At 46.0% G+C, this 21091-nt stretch overlaps 2 protein-coding genes across 6 annotated transcripts in view; both read left to right on the top strand.

The window, feature by feature from the left end:
• Positions 1-8372, top strand: part of LOC144163106 (lysosomal protective protein-like) — a 38636-nt gene extending 30264 nt beyond the window's left edge. For all 4 annotated transcript variants that reach the window (XM_077693912.1, XM_077693911.1, XM_077693910.1 and 1 more), the window contains exons 9-11: positions 2686-2845; positions 6766-6858; positions 8235-8372. In XM_077693912.1, coding sequence (XP_077550038.1) covers positions 2686-2845; positions 6766-6858; positions 8235-8327 — 346 coding nt within the window. In that variant the 3' untranslated portion in view covers positions 8328-8372. The remainder of the gene's footprint in view (positions 1-2685; positions 2846-6765; positions 6859-8234) is intronic.
• A 152-nt stretch (positions 8373-8524) lies between these two features.
• LOC144163105 (lysosomal protective protein-like) overlaps positions 8525-21091 on the top strand; it is a 36521-nt gene continuing 23954 nt past the window's right edge. The window contains exons 1-3 of one of the 2 annotated variants that reach the window (XM_077693907.1): positions 8525-8801; positions 19197-19379; positions 20792-20954. In XM_077693907.1, coding sequence (XP_077550033.1) covers positions 19210-19379; positions 20792-20954 — 333 coding nt within the window. In that variant the 5' untranslated portion in view covers positions 8525-8801; positions 19197-19209. Of the gene's footprint in view, positions 8802-17903; positions 18025-19196; positions 19380-20791; positions 20955-21091 lie in introns of those variants that run through there. The other variant, XM_077693908.1, reaches the window with a different exon arrangement.

The raw sequence follows: 21091 nt of genomic DNA, 5'->3' as shown, positions 1-21091 counted from the left end.
GCTCACTGAAAAATAGAGCGTGTCTTCGACAACGTTACCAACGAAGAACGGGATCTCTTCGAGGGAGTGAGGGAGCTCTTGGAAGCGTTTTATATTAACCCTGTAATGCCCAACGTATCATGTACGATACACCATCTTTCGGATTTTTTTTACTCGCACCTGGGCCTTTAGACCGCCAAGTAGTGCCCACGGTATAATTTCTGATACCTCCTAAGCTTTTGTCAAAAAAACTATAGCTCGAAAGCTGGTCGCATGGAGTCCCAAATACAGTTTGAAAGATGTATCCCTCTATCGTAAGCTCGCCCGGCGGCTCTGCACCTACTTTCAGTGGGTTTATGATACGCTTTTTAAGGGGTATATGATACATTATGTACCTACATTATAGATGTAAGTTTTTATATATACTTACTGTTTATGCGTTTATGGCACATTATATAATTTTAAACACGGGAGAAAACGTTTTTCTTCGCGTTTCTTTATCGTTTGATTCACTAACTTCTATGTAATAAACCATTAAAATTTTTATCCATTGTTTTTATTGTTTGGACATGAGAGGGTTAAGTAAAAAGGGGACAAGTGCGTCAGCGATACATCTGTGCCTTTGCGTGCAAGCGAGTTTAAGTTTGTGGAAACGCCACTTTGATTGTGTCCATCATCCGTTTGGTGCTTTCCATTAAGTGTGTTGCAGTGCGCATACGCCTAGTGACACAAATATAAATACTAGACGATGTTTCAAATAAATGTTAGTTGCAAGTGATCGCTTGTCCCGTCGTGTCGTTCTTCCTTTGTGTCGTTGTCGAGTCGCGCTCTGTTTTAGATGCGACTGCATCTCATTCACTCGCCTTGTCCCTGCATCCGGCGTCGTCGGCGTTGTTGTCGGTGTCCGCCCCTCCCCCATTCTCCTCGCCGCGTGAGCTGCGCTCTCCGCCGCTCACCCCCTCTACTCTCCGATAGCGAACACTCTCTCGCGAGGGGTATTGGATTGGATTCGAATGGATTGGCTTGACTTGGCTTGGATTGGATTGGATTGAATCGTATTTGCATTGGATTGGATTAAAGTGGATTGTGTTGGATTGTGTTGCGTCATAGCCGCGGCAGACGCACTGGCGCAGGCGCGTCCCCTCACCCCGTTATGCGCGCTATAAAACGCGGTGCCTGCGCCGCTCCGCTCCATCGTTCCAGCGCCGTTCCTCCGCTGTCCAACGCTGCAACGTTAACCCCCTATGCGTCGCATCTACACAGGGGTTCCCGCGAGGGGAGGTGGGAGTTTTTTTAAAGACGATAGTCTTTCTTGGGCTCCTTAAACCCAGAAATTTTGGTCTGTCTGTATGTCTGTATGTCTGTATGTCTGTCCGTCTGTCTGTCTTTGACTCGATTCAGCCACCCGGCCAAAGCAAAACAATGCCTGCGCATTAGTCTTATATTGTCACAGCTAAATCTACCCGTCTATGTCCGGTGTAAGGTTCATACTTGTCAACATTGTTGAAGAAGAACAAGACATTACGCAAATATGAGACAGCAAATCAATACAGAAGTGATATTTGCGGTGTTCCTTTATAAAAAAATCAAACAGGCTTGCTTTTGAGAATTTAAATACTTCATCAACTGCAGAAAAAGAATTCACTCCGCCGTCGCCTGCTGTCGCCCGCGCCACTATAGCTTCTTGCGCCATTTTAAGAAATCAACCGGCAACAGTTACGCAAGGTTCCACTAGACAGGTTCCACGTTCTGCTTGCAACGCACGTGGAGTAGGGAAACGCGGTTGTATAAACGTTGAAGTAGGGCGCCTCGATTAACGCGCGTCTCCGCCGTACGGCAGCGTTCGCATCGAGACACCCGGTTTGGAGCAGTGGAACGCGGTAAATGTAAAATGATTTAAGCAAACCTTTGGCGTCTTTACCTTGGGAGGAGCGCGACGCATGAGGAACAACATGAGAGGTGAGCGGGAAAGCGAAGGGAGGCATTTACTTCGCAAAAGCCGATAAAGATTATCGTCTTTTGACGACATTTGCAACGAGAGGAGCGGATACGCGGCCAATTTTTTCAATCACAATGCACCAACTTGCCCAACGGCTGTGTTTAATAATAAAAAAGCATCTAATTCCAACGATGAGTTATGGTGTTGACTCTGAAGTTATTAAAAACTTTCTGCTTTCCTTTATTGAGTGCGAATGCACTTCTTAAGCAAGCCTGAATCGTCCGCCGCCGTAGTCCGCATAGCAACAGCTGCGGGTGCGCGCGCTCCTCGTCTTCCCTAGCAACGGGGGGAGATGGGCGCGCGCTGCCTGGCCGCGTCCCCATGGCTCATTCTTGTTGTTGTTCCTGCTGACATGGCACATACCCACGTGGGGGATTGGCCAGGAATCGGGCGTGAGAAGGGCTAATGCACCCGCTTAAAGGAGTACTGACACGAAATTTCAAAGCTGAGATCCGCTCTAGCAATCAAGTACAACGACAACACAAATAGGTGTCTGTGAATAAATGCATCTTTCTTTCTTTGTAGTTGTGTGTGTGTGTGTGATCTCTCTTTCGCGAACATTACCCAACCGCGCAAATTCAACTCGTGCATTCGCACGTTCACATTCTTCCCCTCGGGGAAATGCGGGGAATTTTTCTTTTCTTTGTGGGGCTGAACGGCATTTTGTAATTGCGAAACCAATATTGCACTTGCATCTTCTCTTTCAGTAACGTTCTTCACTACCACCGGCAGTACAATACTATGAAGCCCGTGGTTCAGGAGCTCGTCGACTCCGGATCTCTGAAGACACTAATCTACAACGGCGACGTCGATATGGCATGCAATTTCCTCGGAGACGAGTGGTTTGTCAACACTCTAGGATACAGCGTAAGTGGTGGCCGAGTGGGCATATATCTTCTGCGTTTCTTTCTCAGTTTTTTTCTTCCGAAAATGGAACAGAAAGCATTTGTTTGAAAGCCATCGGAGGCCTCTTTCAAAGACAAGGGTCTATATATCGTTCAGTTCTTAACAAAGTATATCTGAAAAGGAGACTGCATTACGCTGAAATAAAAAAGAACAGTAATACCGCGGGAGTCAAGGTAATTCTTGTAAGCGTATCGCTGTCGCTTTTCTTGTCTCTCGCTGTTACGAAGTCCTCAGAATGCACGGCTTCATCAAGCTTCGTAGGCCAAACGTGAGTGACCATGTTTTATACAGGCTGCGTGTAGTTCGAGGCAGAACAGCAACATATGTATGTATATGTGCGGCAGGAATAGAAGTAACTGGTAGAAGGCAGGTGAGAGAAGTGCGTAAAATGTTTAAAGGGGCATCGCAGAGAAAAAAAAACAGGTTTAGTTCATTCGAATGGTTGCCTCGGTATAATCATACTGACACCACTTCTAACGCACACTTCGTTCAAAAAAGCTGTATAATGAGGAAAAAAGGGAATGGCCATGCGACCCACTAGCTCATTTCCCGCAACAGAGCCTATGGCTTCATATGTGGCCAGCTGTGCGATTGGCTGAGGCTGGCAAAAGCAAACGCAAATTAAGCAGGGCTATAAGCTTGCTGAACCAGTTATTTGCGCCTAAATGTAATGAATTTTCATTTTTAAGCAGTAAGAATGGTGCGGTAAATAATGAAAGTTGCGAAAATACACGTAAACATAAGATTACCGATGGGCATGGCTGTTGGTACTGGGCGCACTATGCTTGTTTTAGCTGCAGAGCAGTCCGCCGCTTTGGCGTTGTCTACACTGGCGGATGGGCATAAGCGATGTTGTCTTACGGGATCATTTTGTCGAGCTTACGCCATGTTTCACGAAACGATTACTTTCTACTGAAACAAAAACAAGCCAGGTGTAAATGCGGTAAAAAACAAAGCAACGGCGGACAACGGTCCATGGCTGAGTATAGTAGCGCCATCTGGGAGGACTGACGGCAAGCAAGGCTGCGTAGCTGAATGACGCAGTGGAAGTTCGTTTTAATACGCGCAGTTGTGAGTTCATTGCAGACGTCACGAAAACGCGCGAGTTGGGGGGGAATCAAAATTTTAACCCAAATTGATTAATTTCTTAGTGAATACGGCATCATTTGCTGCCGAACAAACGCTGGGGGCACTATAAAACAAGAACTTTCTCGAATAAAACAAACTTGTATTGTGTCTGCGTGGCCCGTTTAAGCAGCCTATGGTTCATTTTAATTTTTCTGGGAAATTTTTACTCTTTCCGGAGTTTAACAAATTTGAGTCGAAGGAAAGGAAGAAGAAAATAGTTAGAATGTAATACGGCGTGCACTAAATATATATCCTCACCAGATTACACCCTAAAATGCAGTGAACTACGTCGCTCCGTTGGAAACAGTCCTGAGTGGCACACTTACACAAGAATTCTTAAGCGATCCAGTCAGAAGAAAACATTTTTCTTACTGTTAACAGCAGAGCCATTTAAACTCGAGTTTGGTCCGGTGCCATTCGAAAAAAACTACAAAAAAAAAAACTACTGAGCGCGCGTGAACGTGCGCCTCGTGAGCGAGCGCATGGCGTCGTCTAGGCTTGTGCGTGGGATTGCGCCACGTGGGGAGCTCGGAAAAACTAAGAAAAATACCGAGCTCACGTGAGCGTGTGCCTCATGAAGAGCGCCCGGCGTCGTCCAGCTCGACATTTGAGAACCCCTGCTCAGCGTTCGTGGAGTTATCTCTTGCGTGCTGCCCGCCGCGGTGGCTCACAAGGCGTTGCGCTGCTGAGCACGAGGACCGGGGTTCGATTCCCTACCGCGGCGGCCCCTTTTCTAATGGAGTCGAAAAGCAAAAACGCCCGTGTGTAGGAGATTTCAGCGCACGTTAAGTATCCCCAGGTGGCCTAAATTACTCCGGAGCCCTCCACTGAGTCGCGCCTCATCGCATGCGTTGCGTCGGTGCGTTAAACCCTACAATCAATCAATCAATCAATCAATCAATCAATCAATCAATCAATCAATCAATCAATCAATCAATCAATCAATCAATCAATCAATCAATCAATCAATCAATCTCTCGTGCTCTTCTCCTCGCCCGTTCACGCGTGTTCACGCCTCAAGTGGGGAGCAAAAAAAAAGCTTGCGCTACAGACGCCGAGTTCATGAAACCGGTTGCGGGGAGTTCTAGCGCGCACTAACGCTGTCCACTTTCGGAGAGATATGAAAGGGTGCGGACGAAATGATCCGGGCATGCCAGTCATGGAGAACTTTGAGCGGAAAGACGGAAATCCATGCGAGGTGCAACATCCGGGTCTCTGACGAAGGGAGGGGGGCCGCCAGCTGTGCTGTTTCTCCAGCCTTATACCACTTGTGCAAGCTGCGCCAATTTTTTGCTTAGGTTACAGTAAACTCAACAAAGCAAAAACAAGTTCGCTCAATGCCTCAATAAACAGCTGCAACGTCATTAGTAACTAGTACATTCCCACATTCGAAAGCACAAAGAAACAAAATGAAGGAAATGCGTAAGCAGAAGCCAAAATAACAAATAAATCCCCTATTTTTATGCGTAGCATTCTTTGCCGACTACCCCCACAGACAGGACCGTGTAACTCCACTGCATTTCCACAATAATGAACATATCGCGAAAGTTCCACCCATAATCGTTATATTAGCGCGAATGGAGATAATTGGTCGGACAGGATTTAGAAGAACCAGAACATTTGGCGGTAATGAACTCACATTCAAGACAAGCGGCATAAGTATGCCACACATTAGTAGACAATTCTCTGAATTTCTGCAGGTTTTTTATTTAGGTTTTCGTTATAGCAAAAAAAAAATTTGAAAGGACGCTAGCAGCAAGGTGTCCTTGAAGCTCACGCACGGGTAACGTTGCTTCCCCGGCCGTAGAGTTTCCGTTGTGTATGGTTAAACTTGTCATCCGCGCAACGCGGAAAATTTCAACTTTACTATGTAATCAGTATCACGGCACGAAAGTGCGATCTCACTTACGTTTCTAAGACCCGCTGCATTAGAAGCCCTTTTCCTCAGTCTTGAGCACGTTTGTCTTGAGCACGTTTGTTAAAAATACGTGACTGTCCACCTGGTAGGCTTAAGGCGAATTGTTTGTTCCGTTTAAACATTTTTTTATTATTTCTTGTAACTGCGCTGTCTTCTTCGCAATACGGAAAAAAACTGATTTTATTAAATGTGTGGTGGCCTGGCAACTGGGGCTTTCGGCTGCTATGTGTGATATCTACATCTTTGCAGAAATTGCGACCAGCCTGAGCTTACAAACGTTGCATTAAGGTTAAAAGACAATAGCTTCAAAAATTACTCTACATAGACTCCCCAATGGCTCATAAAGTTATGTTCACATCATCATCTTCGGTGGCACGCATTTTGACATGTCTTAATAACTCCACACGCTCTAAGGAACAGCTTTACACCAATAATGCGCTCTAAGCAGTTATACAGGTTATTTCGTTTCAGAAACTCAGCGATAACACATGGATTAGGAAAAGGAGAAGGCTCAATATTTGGTACGCGGGGCAGGTAGCGCTGTGGTGAAGCGCGTTGCCAAGAGTTATGACCGTGAAAAATAGTCCAGGCTTGTGAGTTCTTGCCTAGAAGGAGCTCTCGAACCATTTATTATTTCTGGAGTTGCATTTGATGAGTTTCATTCGATAAGATAGCGTCGCATCTCTCGTCTTAGCTCGGGGACTCGTGAGTCTGCATACTGCGGATAACGCGAGTATGACTTCATTTCAAGCTTGAAATTTTCTCCAGATCTTGTCATGGTATGTGATCTATGGGAAAAAAATACACCTTTTTTTTTACATTTATTTCCATGTAGCCCAAGTCGACGTACAAGATATGGAAGATTGGAAAGCAAGTTGCTGGGTTTTTTCAGACTTACGAAAAGAACATTACCTTTGTTACAGTCAAGGTTTGTATGATTTGGTCGTTTTACTATAAAAGTTATTTCGAATTGAGTGCTTGCATTATCGATATTACATTACATTACCTGATTTCTTAAAACTTACGTCTTGCACTAGGACGGAATAGCACTATATCTTACACAAATATGGTACCTCAAACAATACAAGAAGAAGTGTCAGCGGAGCCAAGAAATAGCAGTAATAAATTGCATTTTTACTTCAGCTTAATTGGCCTGTAGCTGCGTGTGGAAGTTTGGAATAAATCTTGCCTAATGTAAGTTACCCAAGTTTCCAGTGGAAACACACTGCTGCTACTCTTGACGCGAAGTCACGCCTCCAGCGTCAGCCCCTGAATGTCCTACGAGACATCGCTACTTTCAGATGCTTGTATTTTCCTGTTTGAGAATTTTTTAGTAAATAACTCCACACCAACATAGGGCGTCCTCGATTTACGAGTCCTGGACGGTCCACGGGCAGTCCGGGGACTGCGTGCGGACTGGAAGTCCCATATAATTACATGGAAAAACTTAGTGCCGGATCGAGTATCAGGCAGTCCGCGGACGATCCAGGACTGATAATCGAAGATGCCCATTGTTTGTGCTATGATACAAGCCTCCTCACGATAAATAGAGTCCACGACGAGAAAACGTATTTTTCAGCCGACGGACACGTCACTGAAGCACCCACTTAATTAAAGGAAAATTTAATTCTTTTTCATTGAGAACTGGGCATAATGATTACAGGCGCTTTGCAGTGTGAGGTTTTAGCGAAAAATTAATAAAAATACTACCAGAAGTGTATTTTCATATTTTTCAACTCTTTCATTGTTTTCAAGACGTGCGCAAGTAGTATCTGAATGCTCACATACGTGTCGTCATCATCAGCATCATCATCAGCCTCTCTGACCCCACTGCAAGGCGAAGGTCTTACCCATAGATCTCCGATTACCCGGGTCCTGTGCTAATTGCAACCAATGAATCCCCTCAAACTTCTTGATCTCATCTGCCCATCTAACTTTCTGCCGCCCCCCGCCGCGTTTGCCTTCTCCAGGGATCCACTCTGTTACCCTTAATGACCAACCGTTACCTTGTCTTTGCATTACATGCCCCGCCCACACCCATTTCTTCTTAATTTCTTTACACGCGTTTGTTCCCTGATCCACTCCGCTCTCTTCTTGTCCCTTAATGTTACACCTATCATCTGCCGTTCCACTGCTCGCTGAATCGTCCTCCATTTAAGTTGAACCCATTTTTGTGAGCCTCCAAGTTTCTGCCCCGCAGTTGAGCACCGGTAAGATGCAGCTGTCGTATACTTTCTTCTTCACATACGTGTCGAGCATATTAAGTTGTGAATTCCTTTCTCCCTGCTTCTTTCTTGCCAACAGGGCTCTGGTCACATGGTACCGGAAGACAAGCCACGGCAAGCCCTCAAAATGATTACCAACTTCATCCAAGACACGCCGTTCTCATCGGGGTAAAGCTTGTCGTTGAGAAAAAAATAAACTGCTGCTTCCCACCGCTTGTCTTCGCGTAAGCAGATGCATCCGCCAGCTGCCAGGGTAGCGCGCAGTGGCCGAAATCTACTACGCACAAAATAGCAGATTAGATTCCCAGTTGAGGCGGAAAATAAGGGCGTCCTTGTTGCTCAACAAACACCCATTCCCAGCTTCGCCCGTGGCGGCAGTCACCGGGTTAACTGGCGAGACAACGCGCATGCGCTGTAGCAACCGAGCGCCGAGTGCCAGCAGCGTGAACGTCGAACATCAGTTGCCTCAGATGAACTTGTGACTGGCGAAAGCTGCCGTTTTATGCATGGGCTACAACCGACGTCTTTACTGTCATTAACACTTTCGAGGACTACACGTACCTGAGATTTTGGAGTAATTTGGTGAACAGCCTTGATATCTGAACCCCCACCACCCACACCATGCAGCCTGCTTTTGAACTACAAGGTAAGAACGATTTTAGATCACCACGTTGCACTCCAAGAAGTGATACAGCAAAAGCATGAGGCGAAGCGCCGCGCCGGCAGATTCTCGGGGCTAAGGATGCCGTACACCGGGGTCTGAGGGCAGGGTGTCTCGACGCAGGGTTTTCTCTCGTGACAAAGACACGGCGTTAGGAAACCAAAAGGGCAGCGTATCTGCTCGCTTCGTTGCAAGTGTCCAAAATTATAGTCTTCTGCTGCGGCTATCACGTAGCTGCCTTTACTCTCACCCCCTCCTACCCCTCACTCTCCTTCCCTCCATTCTCACCCCTCCCGTGGTGACTACAAGATAGGCTTTTTCAATTCACTTCAATTTTTCCACTCTCGCACTGTTCGCCGGCCACTGATGTCAGTGGGAGTCTCTTCCTTCGTCTGTTCGTTGTGTTTTGCTTGGGGTAGCACGAGCTGCCACCTTTTGTTTTTGTTTTTTATCTCGCCTCTTCTCGACTTCTTTTTTAACGCATTTATGTTCCTTTGCTCGTAAAAACCAATCCAACACGTATTCTTGATAAAAGAACGCTCGTAATATCGGCATTGTACTTATGTTTTGCCTGGATAATAACTGGCGTTTTCTTTGCGCTGAATACGTTAAACAATGTACCGTCCCTTCCTGAAAAAAGTTCAGAAAAGCGCCAAAGCTAAAATTCAGTCCAACCTTCGCTGAAAGTGCGTCCGATCCATCGTCAAACCGTCAGACCCAAATCTCAAACGGAGAAAGAACCCATGCGACGTAGGTACTCTATTGTTGTACTCCTCCTTCGTGATTGATCGTGGTCTTATCTAGAACCATTCATTTAACGCGATTTACAAGTGACCGGTTTGACACAATGGAAGCCCGGTTTCACGCACGCGCCGTGAATTCAGAGACCTTATCAGAGCTTTTATGTCGACGCACCGGTCTATGGGAAAATACATTAGTTTTTTGACGGGATGCAGTCGGTCCTACTAAGAATTCGATAACGTGAGCCATGCAAGCAGTTTTAATTGATTACCGGCCACGGTGGCTCAGTGGCTAAGGCGTTGCGCTGCTGAGCACGAGGTCGCGGGTTCGATTCCCGGCCGCGGCGGTTGCTTTTCTGATGGAGGCGAAAAGCAAAAACGCCCGTGTGTGCGAGATTTCGGCGCACGTTAAAGATCTCCAGGTGGTCAAAATTAATCCGGAGCCCTCCACAACGGCGCGCTTCATCGCCTGCGCTGCGTCGGCGCGTTAAACCCTACAATCAATCAATCAATCAATCTGTTTTAATTGATTATCAGGTTTAACGCCGTAGTGGAGGGCTGTAGATTAATTTTGACCACCTGGGGATCTTTAACGTGCGCAGAAATCTCGAACACACGGGCGTTTTCGCTTTTCGCCTCCATCAGGAAAGCGGCCGCCACGACCGGGAATCGAACACGCGTCCTAGGGCATGCAAACTGTTTTACAAGGTTAGAACCGCCATACTTTGTGTTAAGGCATTCATTCTTTTACTTAGGCGGGTGGCTAAATCGACTGACATACAAGACAGGCAGGCGGGCGGGCGGGCGGGTGGGCAGGCGGGCGGGTAGCAGACAGGCAGACAGGCAGACAGACAGACAGACAGACAGACAGACAGACAGACAGACAGACAGACAGACAGACAGAGAACCTTTAATGAAAGGTGGAGAGGTCAGTCCCACTAACGGTAGGGCTTGCAACTCCAGATGGGGGTGAATACAGTGAGATTACATCGGGTAAGAAGGGCGAGACCATCGTTTGTAAAGGTCGACCTTATGGCGGAGGACACGCAAAGAGGATTTTAATCGCCCAACGAACGAATAGTATGATTACGTAAATACTGCCCACGCTGTACTCATAGGTGATGGGTTTCTCCGGTAAAGTTTACGACAATGTTTTTACACCTTATAGGAACGTTTCACATAGATTACAATTTCTAGCCGGACATCCTCGCTGAGCGTCCGACATCGAACCAATATGCGGATAAGGCACTCGGGTGGCGTCAGAAACGGAAGCTTTGGCTGTCGCTTCTCTAGTTCGTACCACGTACATGAACATGATCTCTTCAACTGACCTTTTTTTTTTCTCCGAAAGCACCATCTACGCATGAAGATTGAAGAAGATTGAAAACACATGCCATATACAGTAACTTATTGCGGAACTTCCATGTCACTTCGTTTCAACTGCCTTCTTCATTATCTCGATCAGCCTTTACCAACACATAAAGTTTGTCTCTATGTTTGATGAACGTGATTCCTTATATAAACGTAATTAAAATTGCTTTATCAAGGGCTCCCAGCGTACTAGGCCTGTTCATGTCGCCATACATCGTTGTGTGATGTCATACGAACGGAAGTCCCTGACGTTTTCAACGTGGATGACTTGTGGAAACTCGGAACTCTTCAGTTCGGCTATGGAAGACTCCGGTCGCGGAATAAATGGTCCCGGAACAAATGGTCCCGGAACTAATGGCCCCTGAACTTGTGGTCTCGGAACTAATGGTTCCGGAACAAATGGTCCCAACTTCAAACTAGGAAGAAATGGTCCCACCACTACTGCTCCTATGCATGAGCGCCTGTATGAGGGAAGGAAGGGGGTCAATGTGTTTATGTTTATATGTATGTATTTGTGCACAATATATTTTGCATCTGTTTATATATAATATATTTGCTAAGGCTGAATTTACTTGAGTGAAATGCGGTATACAGTTTTTTTGTCGCACATGTACGTCCTCGCGTCTTCCTTTGCTCGCCTTTTTTTGTTATTCCGATTACCAGGCAAACCAGTGGCAGACACTTCAATCAAAATCAGCGTGTCCTGGGCAGTCCTTGGCCGGTGATTGAAGCGAATACGATAACGGGCTGCCACAATTTTCTTATTTGCTGGCTCTAAGTGCACTCGGTTCGGTAACAATTTTTTTTTTGCTTGAGATGGCCCTCATTGCCCTCTTTAGAACAAATTTGCCATGGTGCTGACTGTCGCGACAGCCTGCCTTGACCAGTGGCTCAGCCGATGCTCGCGATCAGACGTCCGCCTGTCTGGAGACTGTGAATGCCACCAACCTCGCTTACTAGCGGCGTCCGCTACAGGTGCGGCTTCCTGGAACACTGCCGGACTCAGAAACTATCTTCTTAAACGGGAAGGGAGCGTTGTCTGGCCGTGCCTGGAAATAGTTGCGGTGACTGAGAAAACTTATGAGGGGGAGGGAGGGAGCAGAAAACTCACTAAGCACGCACCCGTAAAGTGCTTGCTTCTTTCTGAGGCATGCCTCTAAGTATTCTGTAAATCATGGATGGAGCCGCATGTTTCCGACGTGTCTTCTTTTTCCCCCTGTGTTTGCACGTAGCGGTTCTCGTGCACAACCCTCACATAGCACATTCATTGGTTATATAGTGACAAGACAGATAATTGAAATAACGATGTTTTGATAAACCAAAAAAGTCGAAAACAGAAAAATGAAAACATTACAAAAATCGAATAACTGAAGAGAGAGAGAGAAGTAATAAACAACAATATTCGTCTTCAACTTATAAAAAAACGCGAAGACAAAAATAAAAAAGGCCGGAGAAAAAATTGGGCCCATCTCCCCACGACGGGGGACCCGAGTAAATGCGTCGCGTAGGGGGTGGGTGTATTGCGTTAACGTTAGTGTTTGGGGGGGGGTGGTGGGGTGGTAGTGAATGTGTTAACTATTATTGCTTATTACTATTAATTATTATTATTTCTTTCATATATTAATTATTACTTTCGTGATTTTGCGACTCGAGTCCCCCCTCGTGGAGAGATGGGCCCAATTTTTCTTTTTTTGTGACGCAAGAAGTGAAGGCAAGGAGTAGGTTGTTGTAAGTCGTTATTTATTTATTTGTTGCTGTTGTCCTTGTATTGGACGCTGAGAACGACGGCTTCGTGGTCGCTAAAGTGTACTGTTAAGGGGTCTTTAAGCAGTGGTCGTGCGTGTCAGCAACTGGTGAAGACGAGATCGATGCAACTGCTGCCATGTATCAGCAGCTTCTTGACGTAGTTTGAATGAGTCAAGGATATAAGGTGCGTTCGTACCCTTCGATTCTGTGTCGCTTTTGTGGCGCAGTGGGAAAAGCACCATGTACCTCGCGTTCCGCCCACAGGGTCGTGGGATCGAAACCAGGCGCCGATAACTATTATTTTTTTGATATAGTGTAGGGGGAGGGGTGCGGACCTGTTGTTGAGAGCGAGGAGGGTAGCGTGATGCGGGAGAGGAGGAGTGGGGAAGAGGGCGCACCTGCGCGCTGAGCTGTTGCGAACGGACGGCGGACGCTACATGTGAGTTAAAGAAATGCTCTGCATTTAAAACGGCGGAAATATGTATAAAAAAATTGGCCCCAGAGACGGGCCAATCGTGTAATGCCCTGCACTAGCACAAAAATGCACAGTTGGCAGAAATACCGCGTTTAATCGATATAATAGCGTAAATTGAGATAACCGGTTTGACGGAATCTGAAAAACAAAGAAAACAAAAAAATGAAGAACTAAATAAATTATAAACCGCACTCCAGCAAGATACAACAAATTTGAACAGAGAACCCATGTGGAGTTTTATAGCATCATTTTGCCCGAAGAGGTGCCTGGGACCATTTATTCTGGGACCATAAGTTCCGGGACCATTTGTTCCTACTTTCGAGTTGGGACCATTTGTTCCGTGACCATAAGTTCCGTGACCATAAGTTCCGGGGCCATAAGTTCGGGGGCCATTTGTTCCGGGACCATTTGTTCCTACACCCGGGGGACTCAGTTCACTGGAGATGAAAAGCGAAACTTTTCACGTTCTACTCATGTTGTCTCTACCTTACTAACAGGACAACATGAATGGCGAAGGACTGGCACATAAACCTAACTGGCCTAGGGAGGAGCCCTGTGATATAATAACGAATACTGCTGCGAGCCTGAAGCTCAGGTAGTAATTCAGGGCCCAGAAAAAACTGCAATTCGTGCAAGGCGTGGCAGTAGCTGGAAAAGTTATCACTTCGCTGCTGTAGATATAAAAGTACAAGAGAGATGTTTTTTTTTTTTTTTCAAAATGAGCCGGATCCAGACACCGAAACTGAGTTGGATAAAGCTGCAGTGACAAGAAAAACTCAGCAACTTTCTGGGATTTTGCTTTTGGCTTCAGTGTTCAGAGTGTATCGTAGGTGTTTTCGAAAGTTATATTTTTGCGTTTAGGAGATGGCTTATCATGAATTCAGGCGGTAATTAGGTGATCGTCGAAGGATCTGTCCCCAGATGTCAACGACGAAGTCAGCAGAAGAAGTGAACGCAATGACACAGAGATGTGAAACAATGACTTCATTTCGTCTCCCTCGTTGCTACAAAATAACTCTAGTTATATTCATGTATTTTACTCTCATAGATACCATTTCAGTACTCAGCTAAATACCCGCCGCTTAAAAGCCACCCCCCCCCCCCCCCCCCGGCCCTGAGAGTACGAACCACTTCATCAAGGTGAAGAATAAGATATGTTTTGGAAATTCATGGCAAAGCAATGAATAGCTTCCTTACATCGTTAGTGCCTTGAGGCGTGTCCAAAATAATTATCCTAGGGAAGAATTCGAAAGGAGGAGCTAATGGTGCCAAGAGGACTCACCTGCCCTCCATGTATAGTTGCACTGTTCTTAAGGCCCTGTTGGAGATTTTATTGCCTTTTCCACCAAAGCTCAGTCGCACAATGCTTGAAAGTCAATTTAAATAAGGTTTTCATAATAATGCAACATCAACTTGAGGGTTTCAATTCAATATAAGCCAAATACAAACTTATCACCTCAATATTGCTCAAATTCAGGGCATAATCTTTAATTACTTTTGCGATAACCCCTAGATGACATGCACAATATACCTTATAATAGTTTTGACTGCGCTGCATTTAGGTCCGGCAACAAACTTCCGCTTGTTTCTCAAATTCGCGTTCGGTGGATCTGGCTCAATTAGAAAAAAAGATTAGCAATGGCTTAGCTCGGCTATGCCAGGATATACGTAGCATGAGCTGGTTCAGCTGGTTGTTCTTAGGTTTCCTGGTTGTCTAGGATTAGCTGATTATCATGCTTACTGCTGCTAAAACGATTTCCAATCCAATCCAATCCAATCCAGTCCAATCCAGTCCAGTCCGCGCCAGTCCAGTCCAGGGGCCCTTTTCTCTACTGCATAAATTGCCGGCAATTCAGGCAATTTTCCGGAAGTCTTTTCTGATTGGCTTTCAGTTTTGGTCACGTGCTTCCGGTTGACAAAGCGGTTGTGTGTGCTGTCGTCATTTTGACGTTTCATGTCGTCTAAGGACACAAGTTCTAAAGTTTGCCTTATTTCTCGTTACTAAAGGCGCATAATTCTTGGCCGGCAATGAAAAACCAAACTAAATGCAGCGGACATGACAACGTAAGCCTGTCTTTGCTATTCAACAACAATACTGCTTGTAATACACACCCCCTCTGTGATTGGCTGAGAAGGCGTGACGTAATTTAAACAGTTGGCGGGAACGATTACGTCATGCATTGGCAACTTCAGCCTGCGTAAAAGTGACGTAATGCTACGTAACAGCTTAAAAATGGCGGCTGTTTTTGTCGCAAAATACAAGCAAAATAGGGCACAATATTGCCCCGGCTTACGGCGCCGCGAAATGTGCGGCAATTTGCAGCAGGCGCAGTTTCGCATGCCCGCTGTTTAAAGCATGTTTCCTACCGAAACAATTTATAGTTTCAACTGCTTCCAAGTCAGCGATCATGGAACATACAAATAACATGCAGTATTTTGCTTTTATGTTTGGCAATGAAATAAAAATTATTTGTTTGGCATAACCGCAACATAAGAGGGCACTACAAGCCTCTCCATGACATAGAGAACCCAATGCATGGCATTTGTCCATAGTTGTCCTAGTAAGCTGTTGGGTCACATGATCGAACTCAAGAGAAAAATAACAATGAAAAGGGACTATTTAGTTCATTACAGCGCTGATTGCAGTCGAGCTTGACGAATGAGTGAATCGGCGATATTGGTGCGCTCCGCGGTTATCAGGCGTAGCGCTTCGCTGCTCTTATGTGTCATAGAAGCGATGGTCGCGGCCGTCTTTTTCTGTGATCACGCCATAAACTTGTAACATAGCAGCAGACGATGGCGTGGCGGCGGTGGTGGCAAGGAAGGTGATAACGCCACAGCGCTTGCATTGAAGCAGAGAGCCCAGCTATGTTAATAAAATCGATTGAAAGAAATAAATAGATACGGTAAAAAAATTGTGTGATGTTCTTTAGCTCGACATCCGCCTTTCGCTCGCTTTTGGATCAACGTTACTCGATCGCCTTGTGGTGTTGGCGCCAATTTCGACCTCCAGAAATGTGTTTTTTTTTTGCCAGCCTCAGCTACCGCCTTAATTTTTATAGTACATGCCAAGTGTTTTTATATCTTTCTTGCACAATATTTGATACCTTGGTAGCGATCTTTATGAGTGACTCGTCAAATTACACTGCATGTCGTCATAGCTATAGGTGCAGCACGTCACTAATTGCTTACGTCGTGCTAGCGCAAAAACAACATGGCGAATTGCCGGCAATTTGTGCGGTCGATAATAGGGCCCCAGTCACTGCTCCTTGCACATATGCAGCACGGCTCTCCAGGAGCCATTTGAAATGGCTATCAAGCGGCTCCGGCGCAGCGTCATACTGCGCAACAGCGGCACACAGCTGGGCACGCGCCGGCGCCAGTGCGTCTGCCGCGTCTATGACGTCACTCTTCCAGAATGGCAGACCGGCGAATGTGCACACCCAATTCTATACACACCCGTACTCCAATTTAATTGGATTTCCAATCCAATCCAATTTAATCCAATCCAATCCAAATGCAATCCAATCCTAGCCAAGTCAATACAGTCCAAGCCAAGTCAATCCAGTCCAATCCAACCCAATGCTCCTCGCGCTTGCGCATCACGGCCCTTCAAGGTCCACGCGAAACTGCTCAACCTCGGCCATAGAGTTTCTTACAATAAACACTAGAGAGGAATCTGGCGCTAGCGTCTATGCGGCTCACATCAAGGCCGTCTGTGTCGTCATGGGCCGCCATTATACATCGCGTTCGCCTTAGTTTCATCATTGGCTTGGATAGAAACGTTCTATAGTCATCGCAAATTTAAACAAAGTGCCACAAAAACGCGAAGAATAGTGTGATGTACGTGGAAAATAAAAACAGGCTGTTTTAAAACTAAGAAAAAAGAAAGTAAAGCGTATTTTTGCCGGAACGGTTGTGCCTGCTATTCCGCAGGCCAAGGTTGTTACGAAAAAGGTTAATATTTGGGGGGGAAACTCATTAGAGACTTTGATTTTATTATTTTACCAATATTGCAAATAGTAAGTTGCTTGAAGAGTTTGGAAAGTTTTTTGAGCGTGCCTATTTAAACGTGGCTTTCATGGCGAACCGGTGCACCGACCGGCAACTAGTGTAACAAGAAAAAAGAAAACGTGGCGTTAAACAGTCGTGCACGATGACAAGATACAAGCGCCCGTAACTGTCCTATCCCCGTGGTCGTATCTTGTCTTCGTCGAAGTACATTTTGTTTCTTCTTTTCGTCGGCTACGATTTTCACGGCGGCATATTACCGCTCAGTCATGCGTCCTTCGACTGCGGCATGAGCAACGTCAGGTGCGATCACGCACTGCCTGCTGTTTCACCAAACACGGCTACCTCGGAACAGGGAGGATTTCGGCTTCCTTGTAGCTCGTAAACGTGTTAATGCATAGTGAAGGAAGCAAATACCCCAAACCACTTAAGAATCCAATTGTCATGCCAAGCCCAAGCCAAAAAGGGGGTCTTCCCATGAACCGCCATGACGACATGGCTTACAAAGTGCAGTTTCCTCTCTAGTATACTTACTAAGAAACTCTATGACCTCGGCCAGTGTAGCTTACGCTACAAAACGCCTCAAATGAACAAAAGGCATGTTTTAAGAGCGGGTGATTAATTGTGCTTGGATTTCCCGACAATACCATCGCTGCACCAGACCCTGATAAGACATGGCTACAGTACAAAGCACTATGGCCGCCGGTGAGCGTTCTTCGTGTTGTCTTGATTCAGCCATAAAAAGATAGCTTTGTCTCTGGTTATCGCGTGCGATAAGAACCGCGCTCACTGCAATCGAAACGAAGAAAACCACGTGCAGCGAGTTACCGCCGGCTCCCCTCCTAGGGCTGCCCTGGTTTAGCAGGTATTTAGTTTTCGTTTTATGGCTTTCATATTTCATTTTGACCCGTTTGCTTTGGGAGTTCGTGGGCGAGTTGTAGTGAAGTGCTGCGAGTTTCTTTCCAGAACACAAGTTTAGCATGCAGCATGACCACGAAAGTTTCTCATTCCAGAGATAAAAAAACGAACACTGTGGTGATCAGCAGAACTCGTTGAAGCAATCACCATCATCGTCATTAGCTAAACCATGACTCAGAGCTCGGCCGCAGATGCATTGTCTTGGTGACTCTTTCTTTTCAGCTATAAATTAAAACTTGGTATTTTTCTCTATTTTTACGTTTCGAAATTATGCGGAAAACAGCCCGCTACCGCAGTGTTCTAAAGCTATGTCAGTTTCCTAACAACTTCTTTTGCTTATTCACGTAATAAATGTAGAAGTAAAGGAAAATTAAACTGGTCGACTCCCAATTCATCATTTATCTAGCGCGCAAAAATAAAAGTTTACTATTACGGAATTTGTCTGGAGCTTGTTTCGCCGTTAGTGGTTTGTTGTCCTTATATAAAAATTTCACATTGATTTACTGAGGGCCGCTGCCCGCTTCATATGGGTTGCGTTACGAACGCAATGGCAGGTTTTCATCTCGACAGGAACCTGAAAAGCAGTTAGATGAAAAAGTGAATGTATGAACCAACCCATTAGCTCCCATAACTTGCTTCAGGGAGAGTTTTTCTGTACAGAAATATCGACATAAGTTGATTTACCGCGTGTAAGACTGGTTGTTCACAAGTAATAAAGAGAGCTTATTCCAACCTTTCGCACAATAAGTCGTCTATGCAGCTTGTCTGCATTTCTGCGTCATTGTAGACGAGCAATCTTCTCCTATCACTCGATCGAAAAACACAATTCGCTTTTACGCGCCGTAAGCCATGCACAGCCCGCCTTCCTTCTCTTATGCTAAGGAGAAGCAGCTCCCTTTCAAGCTCCTTTGCTAATCATATGTTGCTTTGTTTACATCGCTTAGCGGTGACCCCATAGTATATCCCCATTCTGCAACAGTCTTTCCTGATTCTTTTCTAAGGTGCTTAGTAGGACCATTTTCTTTAGTAAGGGCCCTTTCCCTAGCTGATCTCAGCGACGACAGAAGGCCTAAGCGGTTACCACCTCAACCCGAAAAGTTCATATTTTTTTCCTTTCAGCGTGCACGTGATCATGAAGTACTTGGCCCTGTTCGCTGTCATCCTCCTCGCCTCCTCGTCGGTCCACTCGCAAGGGCCAGCGGGAGACGAAATCCTTTTTACACCAGGCCTGCCCGAGCAGCCGAGTTTCAAGCAGTACTCCGGATTTCTCGAAGCCGGCAACAACCGGAAGTTTTTCTACTGGTACGAGCATTTGCACTTCAAAATTGCCACGTACTAGGTCTTTTGTATAGTTGGTATTCATTGAAAAGTTTAGTTGTCAATTTCTTCGCTTGGCAACACTGGAAATGGCCACGGACATGGCCGAAGCGCCATGGACATGGCGCGGCTTGTGTTACTGCGGACGCACGCCGAAGAAAAAATATCACCGGCATCCGTCGTCTGCTTCGTTTCAACCCCATTCTCCACGGTGGTGTCAACAGAGAGGTTATTAATCGCACTCACATTGGAGTCGAGACATTACTTTGTGTTCCACGGGCTAGAGCTCGCACTGACAAACCCGTATCATGCGTTTAGCATGGACAAGTACCGCCATCCCGCGGACCCCGACGTAACCAGTGAGGGCGAACTCGCATGGTTGCCTGCATGCGTGCCTCGTTTTCGAATACAGGCTATACACGACCGTTTAATTTAACAATGTAAATACTTTACTCGGTTAGTGGCAGCTTAGTGTTAGCTCCGTAAAAGTTTAACGTGACCTTTACCAGCCTGGTTTCGTACCGTATATGTAGTATATTAGGGTAAGTGACTCTAGCGGTGTTTTGGTTTCAACACTCTGAGGTAATCTTGTGGTTCAATTTCCCCACAATGCAGTCAAGTGGCCTAGCAATGCCGCAAACAAAGGAAGTTCTGGGAATGACAGTTAAATACCATTTGCCCCACAAATGTGATCGGCACTGTGGCACTGTGCAGTACAGAACATTATGCTCGCATTGCCCGATGCCGCAGGGCCGAAAGAACTTTCGAGTCCATCATATCCTCTACGTCATGATTCATCAGAATTTCGTTCTTCGTTGGATGGACTCGTCAGCAGATGGCGTTGTTTTAATTGAAGTAGGGTTTAACGCGCCGACCAACGCAGACGAGGAGGCGCGCCGTAGTGGAGGGCTCCGGATTAATTTTGACCACCAGGGGACCTTTGACGTGTGCCGAAATATCGAACACACGGGCGTTTTTGTTTTCCCCTTCATCAGAAAATGACCACCGCGGCCGGGAATCGAACCCGCGTCCAGGTGGAATTGGGGTGAAAGCTTAAGAGTATTGAAAGTAATGAAAGCTGTGGAGAGTAATATGTACCGAATTAGAATTTAGAACAGAAGCGGAGGTAAGCAGGTGTGCAAGGGCAGGAAGGTAGGGGGGGGGAGGAAGCGATGGGAGTTTAGAACCGGAGGGGAGGGGGGCTAACCCATTAGCTTAGTTAAGGGTAGGGCAAATAAGCAGAGTAACACAGGCAAGTCGGTAGGTGACAACCGACGTCCCGATACAAAGGAAGGGCCTCTAATCATCATCATCATCAACATCATCATCTTCATGAACGGGATTGTGTAAGTGTGTAGGGACTCCGTTAGAACAGAGAGCTGTTAAATTTTTCGCAGGTTTGTCGCCAGCCAGGGGTCGCCCGAGAAAGATCCTTTGATGCTGTGGCTAGATGGTGGGCCTGGGTGTAGTGCTCTGGTAAGCTTTTTCAAAGAGCACGGCCCGTTTCGCATCGCAAGCACTGGAAAGACACTCTCCGTCAATCCCTTTAGCTGGAATAAGGTAAGTAGCTGTACTTGGCTATCAAATTGTCTGTGTGGATGGGCAGGGGACGCAAAAAAAAAGCCTTTATATCGGCAGCCTAATTTTGCCCAAAATAAACGTGCAAATGTTCAATTACGCTAAAACAAAAACTGAAC

Source organism: Haemaphysalis longicornis, unplaced genomic scaffold, assembly GCF_048455015.1.
Source record: "Haemaphysalis longicornis isolate Haplotype H1 unplaced genomic scaffold, Haemaphysalis longicornis Haplotype H1 scaffold_12, whole genome shotgun sequence".
Lineage (NCBI taxonomy): Eukaryota > Metazoa > Arthropoda > Arachnida > Ixodida > Ixodidae > Haemaphysalis > Haemaphysalis longicornis.
This window is presented reverse-complemented; position numbering and strand designations above follow the sequence as displayed.